General features: G+C 36.2%; 1 protein-coding gene across 1 annotated transcript in view; it reads left to right on the top strand.

Moving 5' to 3' along the window:
• BIRC6 (baculoviral IAP repeat containing 6) overlaps positions 1-22103 on the top strand; it is a 281200-nt gene that overhangs the window by 219577 nt on the left and 39520 nt on the right. Inside the window, exons 64-65 of the mRNA XM_006882363.1 lie at positions 2169-2333; positions 4541-4709. Coding sequence (XP_006882425.1) covers positions 2169-2333; positions 4541-4709 — 334 coding nt within the window. The remainder of the gene's footprint in view (positions 1-2168; positions 2334-4540; positions 4710-22103) is intronic.

The following is a 22103-nucleotide window of genomic DNA, read 5'->3' as shown; positions in this document are numbered from 1 at the left end:
GGAAACCCAAAATCTCTGTAAATGTTTATGAAAATTAATAAAATATAATTATAGAAAAAAAAAGGTGAACTGGGGGAGAGGAAAGGGAAAAGAAGAGGTAAAAGGTGCAACAATTAATGAAAACCTAATTTCTCTGTAAATTTTGGTTAAAATCACAATTAAAATGTAAAAAAAAAAATTTGAAATGAAAGCCAAATAACTAAATAAAGAAAAAAAATAGACAAAAACCATGGATGGCCACTTTATAAAAGACTATTAAAATATACAGTAAAAGTAAAATGATGATTTTCTTCCTTAGTTTTCAGGAAGCACAAGTAAAATTAATGTACTATGATTATACACTAATCAAAATGTCTGGGTTTAAGGAACTAACAGTAGTATTCATTTTTCTTCATAATAATGCCTTTCTGGTAACGTTCTTCAGTAGATAAATAATTTGTGTCCAGTATATAGTAGAATAATGTAGTAAGAGTGGATAACTCAGACAACTCAACATACTACTATTGAGAAATATTAGAAATACAACTAAAATTCCCCACATCAATATATGTAATGTTTTCTTTACATAAAAAATGAGGTAACCAATCTTTAGCAGCTCTGGCTTCATAGTTGTTGTTGGGTATGGTAGAGTTGGAACCAACCCGTAGATAACCCACCCTTCAGCAGGTTTTCAGAGGCAGTTAACCACACGTGAGGAGATTGCACATCCTTCTCCTGTGGAGCAGCTGGTGGACTTGAAATGTGTGCATTTGGAATTGAAGAGCAGCTTCTTGTCACTAGGCCACCCAAGCTCTGGTATGAAGCTCTGGTTTTAGGTTTAGGCAGCATAGAAAATTAAAGTATTGATACAGAAAATCAGAATGAGTGTTCAAGGAATTGGGTGGAATGATGGATAAGATTTGGAACAAGGAGAGTTTCAAAGTGTAGTGCTCTAATTACAGTCCTGTGTGTTAAAGTAGATGTTGTGCTCTGTGATAATTCATGAAGATTTGTGTGTTTAATTTGTATTCTTTTTGTAGGCGTGTTACAAAAGAATTGCTGTATTTACCCATAACATGATTTACTCATTAAATGTCTATGGAATTTTAATGATTCATTTTACATTTTTCTTATGACATGAGAAATAATGTGAAAAAATGAATTCTTTAATCCTAGATCCATAAAGTTATATTTTAAGTCAATTTATAAATGAGGGGTTTTTTATTTTATTAATTTTAATGAACATTTACAGAAATTTTGGATTTTCTTTGATTCATTGTTGCACTTTTTTCTTTACCCCCCTTTCCCCAGTTCGCTCCTCTCTTTGAAAAGCAAAAGATAAACTTCTTCGTTGGTATGCAATCCCCCAAACCCAACCCATACGCTCCCCTGCCTCAAATGCACTCCACTATGCAACCTTAATTCTGGATTCCTGTGATTATCATAATATGCTATCATATATCACTTTTAAACTGTTCTCTCCCTCATCTGTTTCAATTCAGTATACATAATCTATCCAGTTTTTCTCGGTTTTACCCCAACCCTGATGTCAGTCTCTTTCTACAACAGTGACACCATGCAGTATTTGTCCTTTTGTGACTGAGATATTTTACTCAAGGGTCACCCATTTTGAATAATATTGCATGAGTTCCTTGTTTTTCAGTGCAGCATAGTATTCCAGTGTGTGAATATGTCACATTTTCTCTATCCTTTCGTTTGTTGATGGGCACTTAGGTTGTTTCCAACTCTTTACTATTGTGAACAAAACTGCAATAAACATGGGTGTGCATATGTCTGCTTGGGTGGTGGTTTTGGTTTCTTTAGGGTATTCCCAGTAGAGGAATTTGCTGGGTCCCATGGTATTTCTATTTTCAATTTTTTGAGATAACACCATACTAGCACATAATAACAACTTTTGAAAGAAAAGTTTGTGTATATTTTCTGAACAGGAAACAGATTATGAGTTCATTTTTGGAGGAACACTTGCTAGATAATGCTTTTATAAGCAGCTAGAAAACTAGACACCATGCTAGAGTTGGGACAGCCTTTTACTAGATGCATTCCAATTGATCTGTCTCATATTGCTTTGGTTTTCGTTTTTTCTCTTTACCTTTGAATCAAGGACTATAAAACTATAATATTAAAAATAGATCAACAGTTAGACATTTTTATGTTTCTACTGTTAACAGCCACAGGTGTCAAGTTCTCATAACCCCACATCAACAGAAGAACAGCAGCTATATTGGGCCAAAGGTACTGGCTTCGGCACAGGTTCTACAGCTTCTGGTTGGGATGTGGAACAAGCTCTAACTAAGCAAAGACTGGAAGAAGAACATGTTACTTGTCTTTTGCAGGTAAGGGGGAAAATTTATTTTGTTGGTGATTGTAGATAACTTGTTTCTTAAAAAGTGTTGATAACTTAGTTTATCCCCTGCTATTTTTATGCCCACCAGTCTTTTTTCTGCTTCTGACATAGTTAAGAAACTACTAGACAAAGATTATATTTATTTATTCATTTCTCCCAAATTCATTAATTTCTTCACAAAGACGAAGGTAGGAGGAAAAAATTATTTAAAAATTATATAAAATGCCTTATTTATGTTCTTCCAATTATCATCAGTATTTGAATTCTAAATATATTTTCATAGATTGTATCTTTTATTTCTGTGTGTTCTATCACTTTTCTAGAATAGGCAAGTTGAAATAGTATAGATGTCTTTATGCCACAAAAAAGAGGAGAAATGCTTAAGAGATTAGGTTTCTTTCTTACATCAGTTCGTTGCGTGATAGTCCTAGAGTCTGTGTGTCTTATTTTTTATCATTCTAAGCATTCTATGAACTTGGAGAAATGAAGTTATACAAGTATTCAGGTTTTCTGTTCATAGGGTCGCTTTGAGTCGCCTGCAGCTCGACAGCATTTTACAACAACAACAAACAAACATTCTAAATCATTAGTCTCACTAAATCACTAGGCTCAGAATAGATGTTGTTTATCTTGGCATAAAATTTTTATGTATTGTCATACTCAGCAAAAAACTTAATCTAGTCAGGGGTCTTAATCTGTTCCTTTACCATTGTAAATAATGTCAACATTTCTTCAGAGGTTGAAAGCCTGTGTACTTGAGAACATCTTTGTTTACATCTTTGTTCAGTTACATAGGCTGTATTGTCCTTTGTAAACGACATTGTCGTACTGAGATTTCAGGCGCCACACTGACAGATCTTCTGACCATATCAGTCCACCTCTGATACCAGATTTTATAGTAGATTTCAAATCTTGCCCCACCCCACCTATTTTAATTGGAAATAACAACTTCTCAATTTAATTCAGGCCCCAGGTATTCCACACAGTCCTCTCTTTCTCTCACTCATCCCCATGTGAAGTGAGTAGGTACATGTACATCCATATTATTACTTCCATTATGCACTGGATCCACATTTGAGGAGTTTCCCTCTACTTTTTCAGCACACTTAACTACAAGCAATCCTGATAGCCTAGAGGAATTCACAGGTAATACCAGTGATAATAGCTTCAATATTACAGCAACAACAAAAATAACAGATGGATAGGGTGAGATCTAGAAATGGTCACAATGCAGATAATCATGTCCCCTCCCTCTTGTGTACATGTTTGATCTCCAACCCAAAAGGTTCCTGAGTCTCTGTCATCCAAGGCCTTATAAATTATAATATGCCAACAAGCTGGATTATCACAGTGACTGTAACAGTGGCTCGAGCATATCAGTGTGAGGATGGTGCAGATTAGAGTAGAGTTGATCTGTTGTTCAGAGGGTTGCTATGAGTCACAGTCATCTCAGTGGCATCTAACAACAACAGTGTAAGACTTAATATAAAAGGAGCCCTAGTGGAATAGTGTACAAAGTGTCAGACTGTTTACTGAATGGTCAGTAGTTCTAATCAGCTGCCGCTCTATGGGAGAAGGATGGAGGTACCTCTTAAAAAGATTTTTTGTTAAGTGCTGTCGAGTGCAATTCATAGTGACTTTATGAACAGGGGATATGAACCCTGTGCAATCCTGGGTGACCCTTATCATCACTGACATACACGAGCTCCACCATTACAGTGACTGTCAATCCATCTCATTGAATCTTTTCTCCTTCACTGACCCCATCATTCCCAGAATGATGTCCTTTTAAAAAAAAATAAATTTTTTTGTGTGTGTGCATACCATCAAATTGGTTCTGACTAGTAAAGGAGGAGATTGCCCCTCCTTCTCCAGCAAAACATCTGGTGGATTTGACCCGCACACCTCTGGAATTGTAGTGCAACTTCTTGCCACTGTCCCACCAGAGCTCTGATGTAATTTTCTAGGAATTAGTCTCTTCTAATAACATGCTCAAAGTATGTCAAATGAAGTTTTACTGTATTTTCCTTCAAGGAGCATCATAAAGATATATAGCCTCTGAAACCCAGTGGAGGGCTGCTGTGGATAGGTTTTGACTCAGGAACATTGAGTTTTGGTTTATCTAACATAATACAGATAATTTTTTAAGTACACAAAGCTAAAATCCGATTTTAATTGCATACTTTTTGTTGTCAGGTTCTTGCAAGTTATATAAATCCTGTGAGTGGCACAGTAAATGGAGACACTCAGTCATCTCATGAAAGCAGAGGACAGAACAATAATGCCCTTCCTTCTGTGCTTCTAGAACTTCTCAGTCAGTCATGCCTCATCCCCGCCATGTCATCATATCTAAGAAATGATTCAGGTAAATGGCCTTTGTACTTAATCCTCCAAATACATTCCTTTGTATTTAACCCTCCAGAATACATTTATGGATGAATTTTTTCATTTGCTTTACACTGTCATTTTAAACAAAAAATTTAGCTATTTTGCATTCTCTTGTAAGTGTGAGCTTGATATTCTTGTAAAATTTTGATTCTAAAAATTTTTTTAAAGGTTTTTGAAGCCTTTGATTTGATACTCTAGGAACTTATCCTAGAAAATAAAGCAAATGTTTTTGTTATTCCTTTAAGATTCCCTGTGAATGCACCCTTTTTTATTGCTTCTAAATACCTGTAACTAAAAACAGTGAAAAAAGCCAGGAAATTTCATAATGTGTTCTGATATTCTATCATTAATTGAACTTCCATTTCTTTTGTTTCAGTTCTAATTAAAGATAGACAACAAACCATTTGCTGTTTTAACCATTTTTAAGTGTACAGTTCTGCAACCTTAATTGCATTCACCTTGTACAACCATCAGCACTATTCATGTTTCATATATACCCCTTGACAATAATAATTCTCCATTTCTCCTAATTGTGTGATTTTACCATGAAAATGTAAGGAGCTCTGGTGGCCTAGTGGTGAGAAGCTGTGCTGCAATCTTGAAGGCACACCGTCAAGGGCACCAGCTGCTCCAAATGAGAAAGATGAGCAATCTCTGTGTGCAATTAATTGCCTCTGAAAACCCACTGGATTGTCAGCTATGAGTCAGTTCCGACCCAGTGGTACAAAACAGCCACCATGAAAGTGTGTTGGATATTGGCTAATGCCTTTGCTAGATTACTTTAAATGATCGTATGGTTCTTTAATGTTCTGTTATTGTAGTATTACATTGATTGCTTTTTGTATTTTAAACTAATTTTGCCTTACTTGGATAAATCTCACTTGATCCAGATGTATTCAAGTTCTAAGTCTTTTGTTGAGGTTATATATTCTATAGTTTTCTTTCCCTATATTATATTGTGTGACTTTAGGATCAAGGAAATATTGGCTTTGTAAAATTATTTAGGTAATGTCTTTTCTCTCTTCATTTTTGAAAGAATACAAGAAGGATTTGTGTCATTTCCTCTTAAAATATTTGGAAGAATTCACCAGTGAATACGTCGTTGCCTTTGTTGTTAAGTCTAATTACTAATTCAGATTCTTGAGTTACTTTGTGTTGAGATTTTGATTCACTAAAGTCAGTTTAGCTAGTTGATGTCTTTTAAGGAATTGTCTGTTTCATCCTGTTTGTCCCATATAACAGTCTCATCTCTCTTTCATTGCTGTGACGTTGGAACCTACTCATGCCTGATCCTGTACTGAGAAATGTCCCCATTTCCACTTCTAATCTCTCTTTCTTTCTTTCTTCTTCTTTTTTTTTTTTTTTTGCTAGCTAAAGGCTTGTCAGATTATTTTTATCTTTTCAGATTGCCAGCTTGTTGTTTTGTTTCTTCTTTTTCTATTCTCTGTATTTCATTCCTTTTTATTCTGCTCTTTTTTTATTTCCTTCATTTTCGTAACTAGGTTTATGTTACTCTTTTGTTTTTAGTTTCTCAAGTTGTAAAGTTGTGTTGTTAATTGAAGATCTTTCTTTTTTTAATACTTTAGTGCTATCAGTTTTACTCTTGGATATTGTCTTTGTATTCCATATATTTTGGTTTGTTGTACTTTTTTTTTTTCATTGCGAGTATTTTCTGATTTCTCTTGTCTTCATCTTTGATACTTTGGCTATTTAAATGTGTTGATTTATTTCCTTAATTACCAGTGTTCCTTCTGTTATTAATTTCTAGAAGATTGTATGTTGCATTAGCACACAGTTTATCCTGCAGAATGATCCCTGGACACTGGGAAGAATATGCTATGTACTGTTGTTGAAGTTATCTTCTAGTCTTAGTTATTTTATAGTATTTATCATCTGTTTTTTTTCCTAGATGTTGTGTCCATTATTGAAAGTGCTGCCTCCAGCTATTATTATAGAACTGGATTATCCTTAAATTCTGTGTTTCCTTTTCCTTCAGTTCAGGATTTGCTTCACATATTTTGAGGCTCTTATATTAGGTTTAGAAGTATTTCATTTGTTATCATTTCTTCATGTATCATTTAAGAATCCTCTATACTTGAGTTTGGGAACTCTGGTGGTCTAGTGGTAAGAAGCTGCTACACTGCCAGCTCAAAGGTATGCATGTCAGTTCCACCAGTTACTCCACTGGAGAAAGATATATAGTTTTCCCATGCGATTTATTACCGCTACAAAACCCCCTGAAGGGTCAGCTGTGGGTCATTTCCAACTTGACAGTACATAACAACAACTATATCTTGAGTCTTTTCCTCCCTCATTTTGGTAAAGATGAGTACAGTAACCATAACATCAGTTTAACAGCAGTTATCAGTTCAGAGATACTGGTTGTAGTTGTAGTCAGAGATACTGGTTTGGTCTTCTTTTCTTTTCACCTGGAAGTCTCCCTTTAGTGTTTTCTTATGTGATAGGTTTAGTGGTAACACCTGCCCTTAATTATCTTTCTATTTATTTATTTATTTACTGAGACTATCTTAACATTTGCTTTCGTTATTTAAAAATGTATTCTGAATCTTTTGATTGACAATTCTTATTTCAGCACTTTAAAACACATCATTCCTCTGCCTTCTGGCCTTTTTGAGGAGAAGTGGCCACTTAATCTGATTATGGATCCTTTATACATGATGATTTCCTTTTTCTTACTGCTGCTTTATAAAATTCTTTAAAAGACGTCTTTGTCTTTAAGGCTCTGGATCCTAAAAGAAAATATTTGTTATTAAATATTAAAGTATACTTTAAAATATTAAATACTATTTTCACTTAAATAGTATTCACATAAATGTTCATGTGGCCTGTGAATAAACTTGAAATTGTTTAATTTTTAAATTTATTATTAATTTCAATGAAAATTTACAGAGACTTTGGATTTCCATTCATTCACTGTTGCATTTTTTTTTTAATTGTTTATAAATACTTAAAATTATCTTGTAACTGTGATAAATTGGAGTTTGAGCTTTCTTTTGTGACTTACTGTTTACATTGATAAAAGACCTTTTTGGACCATGGTTTAGAAAAGTTTGCTTGATTTTTTTTTTTTTTTTAATCTGGTCCAATGTTTAAAATGCAGTATTTTTCTTTGACTGACGTCACATTTCTTCTTAAATAATATTTTTAAGTTAAAAATTGTTAACGTGGTTATGGTTATTAGGTCACTGGCAAAGCAACCACTTGAAAGATAATTCTGAATAATTGAAAATTTATACTGGAATCAAGTCTATGTCTATTATAGAGCCAACGTGGGTACTGGTTAAGGGTACACGACAGGATTGGTGGTTTGAAGCTATCATTCTCTCCAAGGAAAAAGATACACTTCATAAAGATCTGAGCCTCAGAAACCCTGAGGCACTTCTGTTCTTTCCTCCAGAGTTACAGTGAGTTGAAATTGCCTTGAGTACAACATATTTGTTTTGAAATTTTATGATGTTAATTTTGTAATAAAGAACATAAAATAGATATGTACACTTTTTTTTTGTTATGGTACTATTTATAGATATGTACACTTTAGAAAAATATAAATATGAAATGTATTTTCAAGAAGATAGGTTATTATGTGTGTTAACTATAAAACCCACAAAGATAAATAAATCTTTTTTCTTCAGCAAGGCAGCTATTTAGTTGGCAGCTTATCACACGTTAGCTATGATTAAATGTTTTAAGGGGAATTGAAAGTGTAAACAAACTAATCTACATGTAAGCCTCAAGTGTATTTTCCAGTTTTATAATTTTCTTTCGGAGAATTCCTTAGGCATTTTATTGGGGCTGTTGAATTTAGTCTAAAATCTTTTATTTAATTTTCATAGCTCTTCAACCTCCTTCTTGTTGTTGATGATTGCCTTCAAGTTGAGCACGACTCATAGCGACCCTATGAACAAAAGGCTTGAAGCCCCTCTACAGCTATCGACATATATCCAATTTCATAGAGTTTCAAAGGCATGTTATTTAGGAATTGGATGCCACTCCTACTTCCAAACCTGTCATAGTATGTTATTGTTTTTATGTGCCATTGAATCACTTGCGATGTATAGCCTATGTACAGCAGCTCTGAACTCTTCCTTGTCCTGAGCCAGTTTCACTAACTGACACACCAACCTCCATCGCCGGAGTTATTGAATCAATCCATCTCATTCAGGGTCTCCCTCTCCTGCACTGTCTGTCCACCCTTCCGAGCATGATGTCCTTCTCCAAAGACCAATCTCTCCTTGCCACATGCCCAGAGTAAGTGAGGTGGAGCTTGAAAATCCTAGCCTCCAAAGAAAGACGACTTCACCCTCTCCAAGACAGACCTATTTGTTTTCTTGACAGTCCATGTTCAAGACTCTTTTTTTCCAGCATCACAACTCGAAGGCATTTATTCTTATTCTGTCATCCTTAATCATTGTCCAACTCTCTGAAGCATAACAAGTAATTGAGAAGACCATGGCCTGGATTAGGTGTACCTTTGTATCTAGACTGACATCTTTGCTCTTCAGCACTCTGGAGAGGTTTATGACAACAGATTTTCCCAGTGCAATTCCTCTTTTGATTTTATGACTGCTGTTGTTAAGTGTTGATTGTGGATATGAGTAAGCTTATTGATAATAACCTCAATCTCTTCTCCGTCTAATATGGTGCTGCCAGTTGGCCCACTGGTGAGAATCTTTGTCTTCTTGATGTTGAGCTTCAATCCATATTGACGACTACAATCTTACAGCACGTGCATCAGGTCCTCCTCAATTTCAGCAAGCAGGGGTGTGTCATCTGCATACTATAGGTTAATAAGTCTTCCTCCAATCCTGATGCCCCCATTCCTCCTCATAAGGCTCTGCTTTCCAAATGATCTGTTCTGTGTACAGATTGAAAATGTGCAGGGGCAGGATGCATCCCTGTCACACTCCTTTCCTGATTTTGAACCATGCAGTGTTTCCTTATGCTGTTCTGAGGACTGTTTTGGTCGAAGTATATAGGTTTCTTATAAGCACAATCAAGTGTTCTGAGATTCCCATTTTCCTCAAGATTAGCTACAATTTATTATGATCCACACAGTCAGATGCCATTGCATAGTCAATGAAACACAGGGAGACATTCTTCTGGTACTTTCTGCTTTTGGCCAACATCCTTCTCACACTGGCAGTAATGTCCCTAGTGCCACAACCTCTTCTAAACCCAACCTGTATTTCTACAAGGTCTATGTCAATGTACTCTTAAGCAGGATTTTTGCTAGTGCCTGATATTAGTGATATTGTTCGATAATTTCCACACTCTTGTCAGGTCATCATTTTTTGGAATGGGGAAAAAAATATGGATTTCTTCTAGTCAGTTGGCCAAGAGTTGTCCTGCAGATTTCTTGGCACAACTTGTTGAGCACATGCAGGACAGCATGTTTGCTGAAATATGTCAATTGGTATTCCATCAATTCCTGGGGCTTTATTTTTTGCCAAGTCCTTCAGAGCAGCCTGCACTTGCTCTTTCATCACCATTGCCTCGTTTTCATATGTTGTTCTTTGAAATTCTTCTGTGTCAGCCAGTTCTTTTTGATAAAATGACTCTGTATAATCCTTCCATCTGCTTTTAATGCTTCTGGAATCATTCAGTATCCTGCCCATGCACCCTTTACCACTGCAATTCATGGCTTGAATTTATTCTTTATTTCTTTCAGCTTAAGAAACGCTGAGAGAGTCCTACTTTTGATTTTCTGACTCCAGCTCCTTGCACATTTTCCAAGCAGCCCTTTGAAATCGTCTATTCAGCTCCTTAACTTCTTGATTTCTTCCCTTTGCTTTGGCTTTTCAGCGCTCTGGTGCAATGTTCAGAGTCTCTTCTGACATCCATTTTGGTCTCTTCCTCCTTTCTGATATTTTGCATTCTTCATGAATGATATTTTTTATGTCTTCCCATACATTGATTGGTGTTCAAGGCCTCAAACCTGTTTCTGAGTTGGTTTTTAAATTCACAGGATATAGACTCAAGGTCATATTTTGATTCCTGTGGATATGATTTCACCTTTTTTAGTTTCAGTTTGAACTTGCATATGAACAATTGTCTGTTCCATAATCAGCCCTGGCCTAGTTTTCACTGCTGATATTGAACTTCACCGATGTTTCCTTGCACAGATGTAATCACTCTGATTCTTGTACATTCCATAAGATGAAATCCATTTGTATAGCCTACGTTTATGTTTCTTATAAAAGGTATTTGCTAGGAATAAATCATTGATTGTACAGAATTCTGTCGTTTTGTCACCAGCCTCATTTCTGTCACGAAGTCAATATTTTCTTGTACTGATCCGTCTTCCTTAATGCTAACTTTTGCATTCCAGTCACCCATTAGGATTAAAGCATCTTGGTTGCATGTTTGATCGATTTCTGACTGGAACAGTTGATAGAAATCATCTATTTTCTCCTCTTTGGCTCTGGTTGTAGGTGCATAAATTTGAATGATAGTGGTATTAACAGATCTTCCTTGTATGTGAATAGATATTATCCTGTCACTCACAATATTGTAGGTCAAGATGGATCTAGAAATGCCCTCCATTAATAAGGTATAATTCTTAGCTTTCTTTTTCTTCCATAATACCTACTCTTTTTAAAAAAAAGGTGGGTAATACTATTTTTAATATTCTTCAAATGGGATATAAGTGTGAGATTAGGTCTTCTTAATTTTGTTTGAGACATTATATATAAAGAGTGGTTTACTTAAATTGTTCAAAATGATAGGCAAAAGCAGAAGATATACTTGGTGGTACACCCAATATTAAAAATAGACTTTTCTAAGAGCTCCACTAAAATAATATATATATCCTTTGATTTGCATGTCTTTTAAATGTCAGGTAAGCCAATAAAGAAAAATAAAATACAAAATAAATTTCTTCTATTTAATATTTAAAATTTTAAAGTAAATATACATTCTTGTATTTTATTCTTTCATCCCTTTTTCATTTAGTCTAAAGATTAATCTGTTTGTAACCTTTAAAAAGTAAATTAATTCTTTGTTGCAATTCCTTCCCTTTTTGCCTGTCTTTTTCATATCATTCCAGTACATCTTTGTAAGTATTAAAAATATGCTCAGTGACTATTGAAGACTTACATAAATAACAGAATCTACTCCTCTGTGTTTCTTTTTTTTTTTTCAGTAAAACTTTTTAAAAAATAGCATTCAGTTTATTACAAATATTTAGTATTGGCTTCCCATATTTCCCCCCCTTTTGTTTTTATCATAATTATGTTATCATCTAGATGAGCAAGTGAAACTTTTTTAAATTTTATTATTTTGTGTGTACCGTCAAGTTAGATCTGACTGGTACAGGAGGAGATTCTTCCTCCTTCTCCAGCAGAGCATCTGGTAGATTTGAACTCCACACCCCCGGGATTGCAGTGCAGCTTCTTGGGCAAGTAAAACTTTTAAGTTACCTTAATAGAATTCTCGCTATTTATAGCTGATAACAAATTTTATTTTTATAGAAATTTTAGATTGGCTTAAAAATTAAAGCTATAATACTATAATAGCTATAGGATCCACATGATTACACATAAAATTAATCTCCACTTTTAAGGATGATCTCTGAATCTCAGGGAAACAGATACTGTTATTTATAAAATTATTACGTCCTTTTAAAACCCACTAGAGGATCAGTTACAAGTCAATTCTGATTCAGCACATGAAAGACTTTTACAGCCTAAACATTTACTAGAAACATTATTTGTGTGCTGTTGGTTTGTTCGTTGATAGCAATCCCAAATGCCCCACAAAATCTCTTAGAGTGTTACCAAAGTAGATCGTCTTTATCCTATAAAACCATTGAGTAGGTTTGAACCACAAATTGTTGTTATTTGGCAGATGATAAGTAATTATTATACAGCTAGAGTTGGTCTGTTTTCCACTAAGAAAATTAAAGATCTTAAAAATAAGAATATAAAATTAAGTATATATTGAATTTGCAATGTTTAAGGTAAATTTTTTCCTTTAACTTCCCTTAGTATACAGTTTAGTATACCAAACCATTGTTAAGCTGTGACTAGTTTTTTGGTAATAAGTTTTATTTTATACTTGTTTACTTAGAAATTTCAGGAATTGAAAAAAGATTGAGATTGTTAGCAATTTCGTCTTGCTGAGATCCACAGGATCTCTCCAGAGTACTAACGAACAATGATGCCAGTGTAGAGACCAAGGTGTGCCTGATCCAGGCCATGGACTTCTTAGTTACTTGCTATATGTGTGAGAGCTGGGCAGTGTATAAGGATGACAGGAGAAAAATCGATGTTTTTGAATTGTGGTGTTGGGTAAGAATACTGCCTAAACTGCCAAGGTAACAAACAGGTCTGTTGTGGAGACAGTCAAATCTAGGTGTTCCTTCGAGGCAAAGATTTGAAGTTCTGTTTCACATACTTTGGAAAAGTTCTTAGAGAATATTATTGTGCTTGGAAGGGTGGAGGAACAGCATGGGATAAGAAGACCTTGGATGAGATGGATTAACACAGTGACTAAATAGGTGCAGGTCGTTTCAGAGACAGTGAAATTGACAGAGGACAGGTCAGGATTCAGAGCTATTTTTCATAGGGTTACTATGAGTCAAAAGTCGACTAGATGGCATATAACAGCAAAAACATTGCATTGAAAAAGTCTGCAGTCAGGGACCTCTCCACTTTATTGAGCAGTGATGTTAGCTTGAGAGCAGAAAACAATACATGGTTACTCAAAGCCTGGAAGGTCTCTGACACCACCCTACAGCATAAAGAAATTAAGAACCTGTACCTAAGCCACATGGTCCTTTAGAACCACCTTAGCAGCAAGAGGTTCATTTATTTGTTGTTAACTCATAGACTCACAGTTGTGGTACCATGAATAAGGTTTATTAAGGAAGGAACTTGGAGAGTGAGGGAGGAGAAGAATATTACCAGTGCAAATCCAAATTCTAATCTAGCAGCCTCAAGGCATAATTCCTCAATTAGTCCAGGCTCCAATTTCTGTTCAGTGTTCAGCTTTTCCTTCCATTATCAAAGGCAAGAACAACAAAACCTTTAACTATGGCCAGCGCAAATGAAAGACGCCACAGAACACACCTTAATGGTACATAACAACAAGAAGTATAATTGCTAAAACTCTGATCTGCTAGATAACAGTAAAATTCATGGGTAGAGGATTGTAGTTTTGAAAATCAGATTATTTAGATGAGTACTGAAAATTAAAAAGTCTTTTGAATATACTAGTTTTTCAGACCAAATTTGTTATGTAATTACCTGTTAAAATAAGCACATTGACCTCACAAATGGTGGAGACATTGTTTACAAATAAGTTTAATTGAATTTTAAATACTTGAATTAATTTGTAAGTTACAGGGAAGAAATTTAGTGATATCTGATTATTTTTTGTTCAATAGAGAGATTGTTATAGTTCAAGTTATTGTGCAAAGTAGGTAACTCATGATTGCTGTGATGCTAAACACTGTGACACTAATGTGTCAAAATGTGATAATGGTTACCCATGGTGACAGTGTTTGGTGGAGCTTCCCGATTAAAACAAGCTTGGAAAGCAGGAGTGGCATCCACTTCCAAAACAGCTTGCCTCCAGAAACTCTGTGAACTTAAAGAAACGATGAAAGTTAAACAAGTGTTAGGTCTTTCATTCATAGGGTTGTTTGACTAGATGGCACTTAACCACAGGAATGACTGGATTCTTTCATTGAAAGTAAAATATTTAAATAATGAAATTCTTTTCATGTAGCGTTTGATGACACTGACATGAAAGACTGTACACAATTAACTATGTTTTGTGAGATAGACTTTCCTCTGGACTAATTGATGGATTTGCACCACATGCTCTTCGGTTGTCAGCAGCACAACTCCTTAACACTAAGCCCCCAGAGCTCTCTTTAACGTGCATACAAACGTTAATTTTTGACATATTAACCAAAACAGTTGTCATTGATTTGAATCTCCCTCATGGCAGCCCCATGTGTGTTAGAGTGGAACAGTATTCGCTAGTTTTCCGTGGCTTGCAGCTATTCACATTGTTTGTACCACCCAAAGTAGTACGTTTTTCCATTGTTCTTGTTAGACTGCATGTAGTTGACTTAGATTTTTTTAATGCATGTGACATCCATTTTTTTCTAAATGAAGTGTTAAAGTATTGCAGACCTTATAATCCCCTACTGCTAAGTATTTCAAGATTTCCACAAGTCATTCGTCATCAAGATTAGAAGATTAGTGCTGATGTAATACTACTTACTGTTTAATCATTTAATCCACAGACCCCATTCATATTTCATCTGTTTTGCTAATTGTGTCCTCCATAATAAAGCAAAGACAAATACATCTTCAAAATCCAATGCGTAATTACAGGTTACATTTTAATAACTCCTTTTCATCTGCTTTAACACGTACTTTGTCTTCTGTGGCCTTCAAATCTAAACCAAATATTTTATTATTAAAAAGTTCAACGCACGTAAAACTAGGGTCATGAATTTCACCATCTTTATTAATTTTCAACACTCTTTTTCATTCTTTTCGTTTATTTCCTTTCCCAAATCTTTCCACATGCATATAGGCAGTCGCAGGGTTATAAACCAAATCTGTTCCTTAACTGGATCTTTAAGATGGATTTATAGGTAAATTTGAACAGATACATAGTATTCTTATTAAGCCTATCTCTTTCCTTTTTTCTTCTCTTTTAAATTTTTTTTTAGTAGGACTTGGCTGGCATAATGGTTACGGCATTCAACTGCTAGCAAATAGATTAACAGATTAAACATAATAGCCACTCTGAGATAGAAAGGATGAAGCAGTCCTGCTTCCAGGAAGACTGATGATTCTACCCTGGCCTGTATGACTTTGTGTCAGAGTTAACTTGATGAGAGTAGATTCTGATATCATTGCAAGACAGAGTTTTGTTTGTTTATATTCAAATGCTTGTTTCACAGTGAGCTTTAATTTCTGTATCATTAAAGGTCAAATATGAGTTGTCCATAAATTGGATGTAAATAACCCAGGAGCTTACTAAACTTAGTAGATTGTTGTTGTTGTTGTTATGTGCCGTCGAGTCACTTGCAATTCATAGCGACCCTATGTACAACAGCCCTAAACTCCGCTCTGTCCTGTGCCAATCACACTGTCTCTGACACTCCCATTCCAATTGTCCCAGTCACCGAATCAATCCACCTCATAGACGGCCTTCCTCTCCTGGGCCGTCCCTCCACCCTCCCAAGCATGATGTCCCTCTCCAAGGACCGGTCTCTCTTCACAACATGTCCAAAGTATGTTAGACGGAGCCTCAGAATCCTTGCCTCCAAGGAGCCACCCGGTTTAACCCTTTCCAGGACAAATCTGTTTGTTTTCCTAGCAGTCCATGGTATTCTCAATACTCTTCTCCAGCACCACAGCTCAAAGGCATCAATTCTCCTTCTATCCTCCTTAGTCATTGTCCAACTCTCTGATGCATAACAAGTGATTGTGAAGACCATAGCCTGTATCAGACGCACCTTAGTCTCCAGAGAGACACCATTGCTCTTCAGTACTTTGGAGAGGTCCCTAACAGCAGACTTTCCCATGGCAATGCGCCTTTTAATTTCCTGGCTGCTGGTGCCAAGACTGTTGACTGTGGAGCCAAGCAAACTAAAGCTGTGTACAATCTCAATCTCTTCACCATCCATCCTGATGCTGCCAATTGGTCCAGTGGTGAGAATCTTTGTCTTTTTGACATTGCACCTCAATCCATATTGTAGGCTGCAGTCCTTGACCCTCTGCAGCAGGCGCTTCAGGTCCTCTTCAGTTTCAGCAAGCAGGGTTGTGTCATCTGCATAACACAGGTTGTTGATAAATCGTCCACCAATCTTGACCCCACATTTCTCCTCATAGAGCCCAGCCTCCCGGATAATCTGTTCTGCATATAGGTTGAAAAGGTATGGAGATAGGATGCATCCCTGGCGTACGCCCTTCCCAATTTTGAACCATGCAGTGTTCCCTTGCTCTGTTCTGACGACTGCCTCCTGGTCCAAGTATAAGTTTCGCATTAGAACAATCAAGTGTTCTGGGATTATCATTCTTCTCAGAGTCAGCCATAGTTTGTTATGATCTACACAGTCAAATGCCTTTGCATAGTCAATGAAACACAGATAGACATTCCTCTGGTATTCCCTGCTTTCAGCCAAGATCCATCTAACATCAGCTACAATATCTCTAGTACCAGGACCCCTTCTAAACTCAGCCTGGACTTCTGGTAGTTCTCTGTAGATTAGTGTAAGTAAAAGTAAAGCAATGTGAGGTGACATTTCACACTTGTTATAAGTAACAAGTAATGCTTACATGTACAAAGGAAGCTCTGGTGACCTAGTGGTAAGAAGCTGTACTGCAATTTTTAGAGGATTACATGATTAATGCCTCCTAAGTCGTCAACAGCCTCCTAGATTTGGGGTTGGGCTGAGCTTGAAAGCTTTGCAGGAAGGTCCTGCAAAGAAGAGGATTTCTGAGATGATGAGTAAGATTATTCTGTACCATACCCTTTTTGTGCAATAGCCTTGAGATAGACTCTTAGATAATGTCTGCTCATCAGTGGTATATAGTTAAGGTATTAGTCAGAAGGCCTGTAACTAGAAGTAGAGTTGAGATAGTGTAGAATCATGTGACTAGAACAGCTGCAGAAGATTGTACAGGCCGAGGGTGAAGCTGAGGCTGCTAAGATGCTTGGAGAAGCACTGAGCAAGAACCCTGGCTACATCAAGCTGCGAAAGATCCGGGCAGCTCAGAACATTTCCAAGACGATCGCCACATCACAGAATCGTATCTATCTCACTGCTGACAACCTTGTGCTAAACCTGCAGGATGAAAGTTTCACACGGGGCAGTGATAGCCTCATCAAGGCTAAGAAATGAGCATGATGGTCAAGAATGTGACCCTGTGAGAGGAAGTGGATGTTTCTCCCCTGGTTTTCAAGGAGCCTCCTAGGGGTCCAGCACACCCCTAGTCCACCCTAGTATCATGATGGTCCCTTCTGCTGTCCTTCCAGTCCCTCTTGGATTAATGAAGATTGACGCTTTTGCAAGGAAATGACTTCCACATCTCCATTTTGTCCAGGGGTATTGGAACACTTGTGCGATTTCTCAGTGATTTCCTACAGTGTTGATTTCTTCCCTCAAGGTGGGGAGGAGATAATCATCATCCCTGGAATTCTCAATAAATTTTTATTACTTAAACTCAAAAAAAAAAAGAAGAGCTGGTAAATCCTTGTTAATGGTCAAGGGCTAGGATTTACTATATGCTTGGGCTTGGTCATTAGGTGTTGTCATGTGGTTGTAAACTGACTAAGCAGAGTGAATACATATGCTTGAATGAGGGCCAGGGTAAACTTTAGGAATGTTAGGGAAAAAATAAGGTGATGATAGCCATTAAGTTGCTAACTGACATTAGGACTAAAGTAGCTCCTGCAAGTAGGTGAGTTAAGAGATGGCCTGCAGTGATATTTGCTGTAAGTCTTCTAGCTAGGGCTGTAAGTTTGGAAAAAAATAGGCTAATTGTTTTGATAACGATTAGTATTGAGATGAGTAGGACAAGTGTGCCTTGAGGTAGGAAGTGGGCTAGAGAGGCATTAGTTTTATATCAGAAACTTGTACTTAGGGCTCTGGTTCAAAGTGGAATGCCTATGCCTGCATTTGTAGATAGCTTTGTGATAAGAGTTAATGAGTGTGATAATAGACTTAAGAGATTTGTTGAGCCAGTAAATAGAAAAATTAGTATTAGTGACCATGTCTGAACTTTAATATTATGCATTGATATAATTTGTTTTAGAATAAGTTGTATTAGTCTTTATGATTAGAAGAGTAATGGCTGAGGTAGACATTAGACTGTAAATCGTAAGACAGGAGTAGTACTGTCTTTTTCTGTGATGTATGTATTTCCTATCAAATTACAGATTCAAAGGTGCAGCTTCAATTCTGCTGGGGCATCTCCCGCCTTTTTCCTAAGCGGGAGAAGTAGATTGAAGCCAGTTGCTCATCGGTTTTAACTGTTAACTGAAGGTTCACAGGTTAAGGCCCACCAGTCTAGAAGGGCTTTGCTTAAAATCAGAATACCTATTTTGCATACAGAAGTTGTGAGCTTTGGTCTTTAGAAGCAGAGATTAAGTAATTTTTACTTTCTTGGGGTTTTGAAAGCTCTAGTGTAACCTAAATACCTAGATTTAGGCATGTGATTCTATTCCACCAGCTGCTCCATGGGAGAGAGATGAGTTCATTGTTCTCCTCCTGTATGACTTAGAGCCTCTGAAAACCTACTAGAGGGTCATCTGTGAGTCAGTTCTGACTTGACTGCACATAACGTGCACAAATGTAAGTAAAAAATAAACTGTGCACATATATCTACCCAGAAATAGTCCGTTCTGCTAAATCCTGTAGCTCCATATAATTAGAAATGTAGAGCACTGGTGACTGACTCATGGTGGTGGTTATTGTTAGGCGCCGTCAAGTTGAGTACTACTCATAGCAACCATGTGAACAAAAAATCTGATCCCTATTCAATCCTGCACCATCCTGACACACAGGAGCCTATTGCTGCTTAGTGATAAGGAATTGTGCTACCAACTCAAAGGTATCAGTTCGAATCCACCAACAGCTGCTCCATAGGAGAAACATGGAAAGATAAGCAGTCTCTTCCTGTGAGATTTACTGCCTCTGAAAACCTGATAGGGTGTCAGCTATGAGTCTTCTAACTCGATGGCAATTAGCATCAACATTATGTGGCCAGTAGCTTTCACATTGTCCAGAGTTTCTGTGTTCAGATTTTTGAGGAAACGCCAAACTGTTTTCCAGAGTAGTTTTATCATCTTACAATCCTACTAATAGTGTATGAAAGTTCCCACCCCTCCAACATTTATTGCTTGCTGACTGGTTAAAATTTGCCACTGCTACTGGGTACTGGGGTGAAATGTTATCTCATTGTGATTTTGATTTGCATCTCTATTATTGCCAGTTGATTTTGAGCATTATTTCATGTGTCTGTTGGTCATCCATATTTCCAAACCTTTTTTTTTTAAATAATAAATCATAGTTCCATACAGTTAATGAGATTATTCATGAGATTATATACACAAAGAAATGTCAACAAAAGGATTTGATAGAGTACACATTAAAATTATTTCCCTAGTAAGGAGAGAAAGTGAGAATTAGACATAGGAGTATTGTAATTTTTTTGTAAGGATGTGTTTTAACATTTGTGTGTGCGTGCCCACACACATATTATCATCAAATATACCTCACTAAATATTTCAAGGTATGTGTTACATGGTTGTTCGGTACCATCAAGTCAACTTCAGCTCATAGCAACCTTGTGAACTGTCTCGCGCCAGTTGCTGCCATATTCAGCCCTGTTGTTGAAGTCATTTCACTGTCTCAGTCTCTTGAGGGCCTTCTTCTTTTTCACAAATCTGTCCAGGATCTCTTTAAAATGCTGATGAACTTGTTATATTACTCTTAAAAAAATTTATCTTTTAGGAATATATATTGTAAAAATATTTCTAAGGAGTAGTTCATGCGTTTTATAAAATAAACAACAATTTGTCTTTATTATCATCTTAATCCTTGTTTTAGAATTTGCTTATTTCGTTCATAGGTGCCGTTGATCTTAACATTTTTTGTAATCTTTTTTTAAACTACTGTAAAGTGAAATAATTTCAGTACATCATTGTTTATTTGGCCCTTTTATTTCTTATACTTAGGTTCTTTTTATGCTTGAATAAAGCATTGATTTGAAGATCCTTGATTATAGTGAAGATAGTAATGATTTGAATTACAAAGTCCTACATTATGAACATTTAAAATATTAATAGGGTCACTATGAGTCGCAAGTGACTCGACGGCACATAACAACACAACAACAACATAGCCAAATATTACCTGTGAGTCTAGAATCCTTGTCCCTTGACAAATGTAGATGGTATGTTTTATGCCTATTGATGGCTATCATGTTGATTTAATTTGGATTTTCCTCAATATGGTATTCTGTTCAAAAGTTACAGTAATTAGTATATTGTGGTATTGCATCATGGATTGGAAAAGAGGCCTCCAAATACCCAAATATATATATATGGAAATTTTATACATGTTATTGGAGAGGTGTGTTTTTATAATGTCAAGAAAAAAAATGGTCAGAGTTCTTATTCCTAACCTCATCTTTAGTGAAACAGGGACCTGTAATCTTATTTTCTATCATCAGACTGGCAGAACTAACTTCGTTCCACTCTTTATCCCTTTATACATAATTTATCACTGAAAATCGCTGACTGCCCCAGTACTCTGGATTCCTGTGTACCTCTGTAGCTAAAGGAACAGCCGATATCTCCAGCTAGTACATTATCAATTCTTATTTAAATTTTTTTAGCATTTATTTGTTTCTGGAGAATATAATGCTAATTTGTCTTTTATTTTCAGTGTAAATTACAAAAGTGCTGGAATTTTAATTTATATTCTTAATGGTTGTATTCCTAGATGTATAACAAGTATTCAGTAAATGTTAATGGTGTGTTATTCAGTAACCACTGCTAGGAAAAAATTGTTAGACGCCTGTCTCATCATTCACAAAAGTAAATTCTAGTTAGAGTAAAATCACACCCTAATAAAAGTGACAAGAAGCCTTAGATGTAGGTTCTGAAGAAACCAAACTCATTGTCATCAATTAAAGTCCAGCTCATAGCGGCCCCCCAGGAACTTTCCAAGACTCTACATCTGTGCTGTTGTGTACCATCAAGTCGGAACTGACTCATACTGACCCCTCAGCAGGCTTTCAGAGGTGGTGAGTTAGACCGGTGGAGAGTGTACATCCTTTTCCTCTGGAGCAGCCAGTAATTCAAACTGCATGCCCTTGAGATTTCAGCAAAGCTGCTTACCGCTGCGCCACCCAAGCTCCATAAATCTTGATGGTAGTTAAATTTCTGTGCTAACAAGAAATTTTCTTTATTAAATTAAACTTTTCATAAGCTAGTTCTACAAGTTTTACAACATGTTCAGTAATTTGGTTTCAATATAATTTTAAAACATATTCCTACTTTTTAACAAAAAAAGTGTTTATTGCTATAATATGTTCATTAGATTATTTCATTATTTTTGTGTGTAATACCACTAAGTAATTTCATTCTTCCCAACATTCTATATTTTATGCATACTTTTCCACTCATGTCCATTATTATTTTGCACATCAGTGCTTAATGAACATAAGCTGTGTTTGTCCCCTTTACTATTATGTTGTTGTTGTTGTTATTGTTGTTGTTATGTACCATCGAGTTGCTTGTGACTCATAGCGACCCTATGTACCAGAGCCCTAAACGCCGTTCTATCCTGTGCCAGCCTCGCTGTCTCAAACAC

This window comes from Elephantulus edwardii, unplaced genomic scaffold (assembly GCF_000299155.1).
Source record: "Elephantulus edwardii isolate Elephantulus edwardi_28Jun2011 unplaced genomic scaffold, EleEdw1.0 scaffold00019, whole genome shotgun sequence".
Taxonomy (NCBI): domain Eukaryota; kingdom Metazoa; phylum Chordata; class Mammalia; order Macroscelidea; family Macroscelididae; genus Elephantulus; species Elephantulus edwardii.
This window is presented reverse-complemented; position numbering and strand designations above follow the sequence as displayed.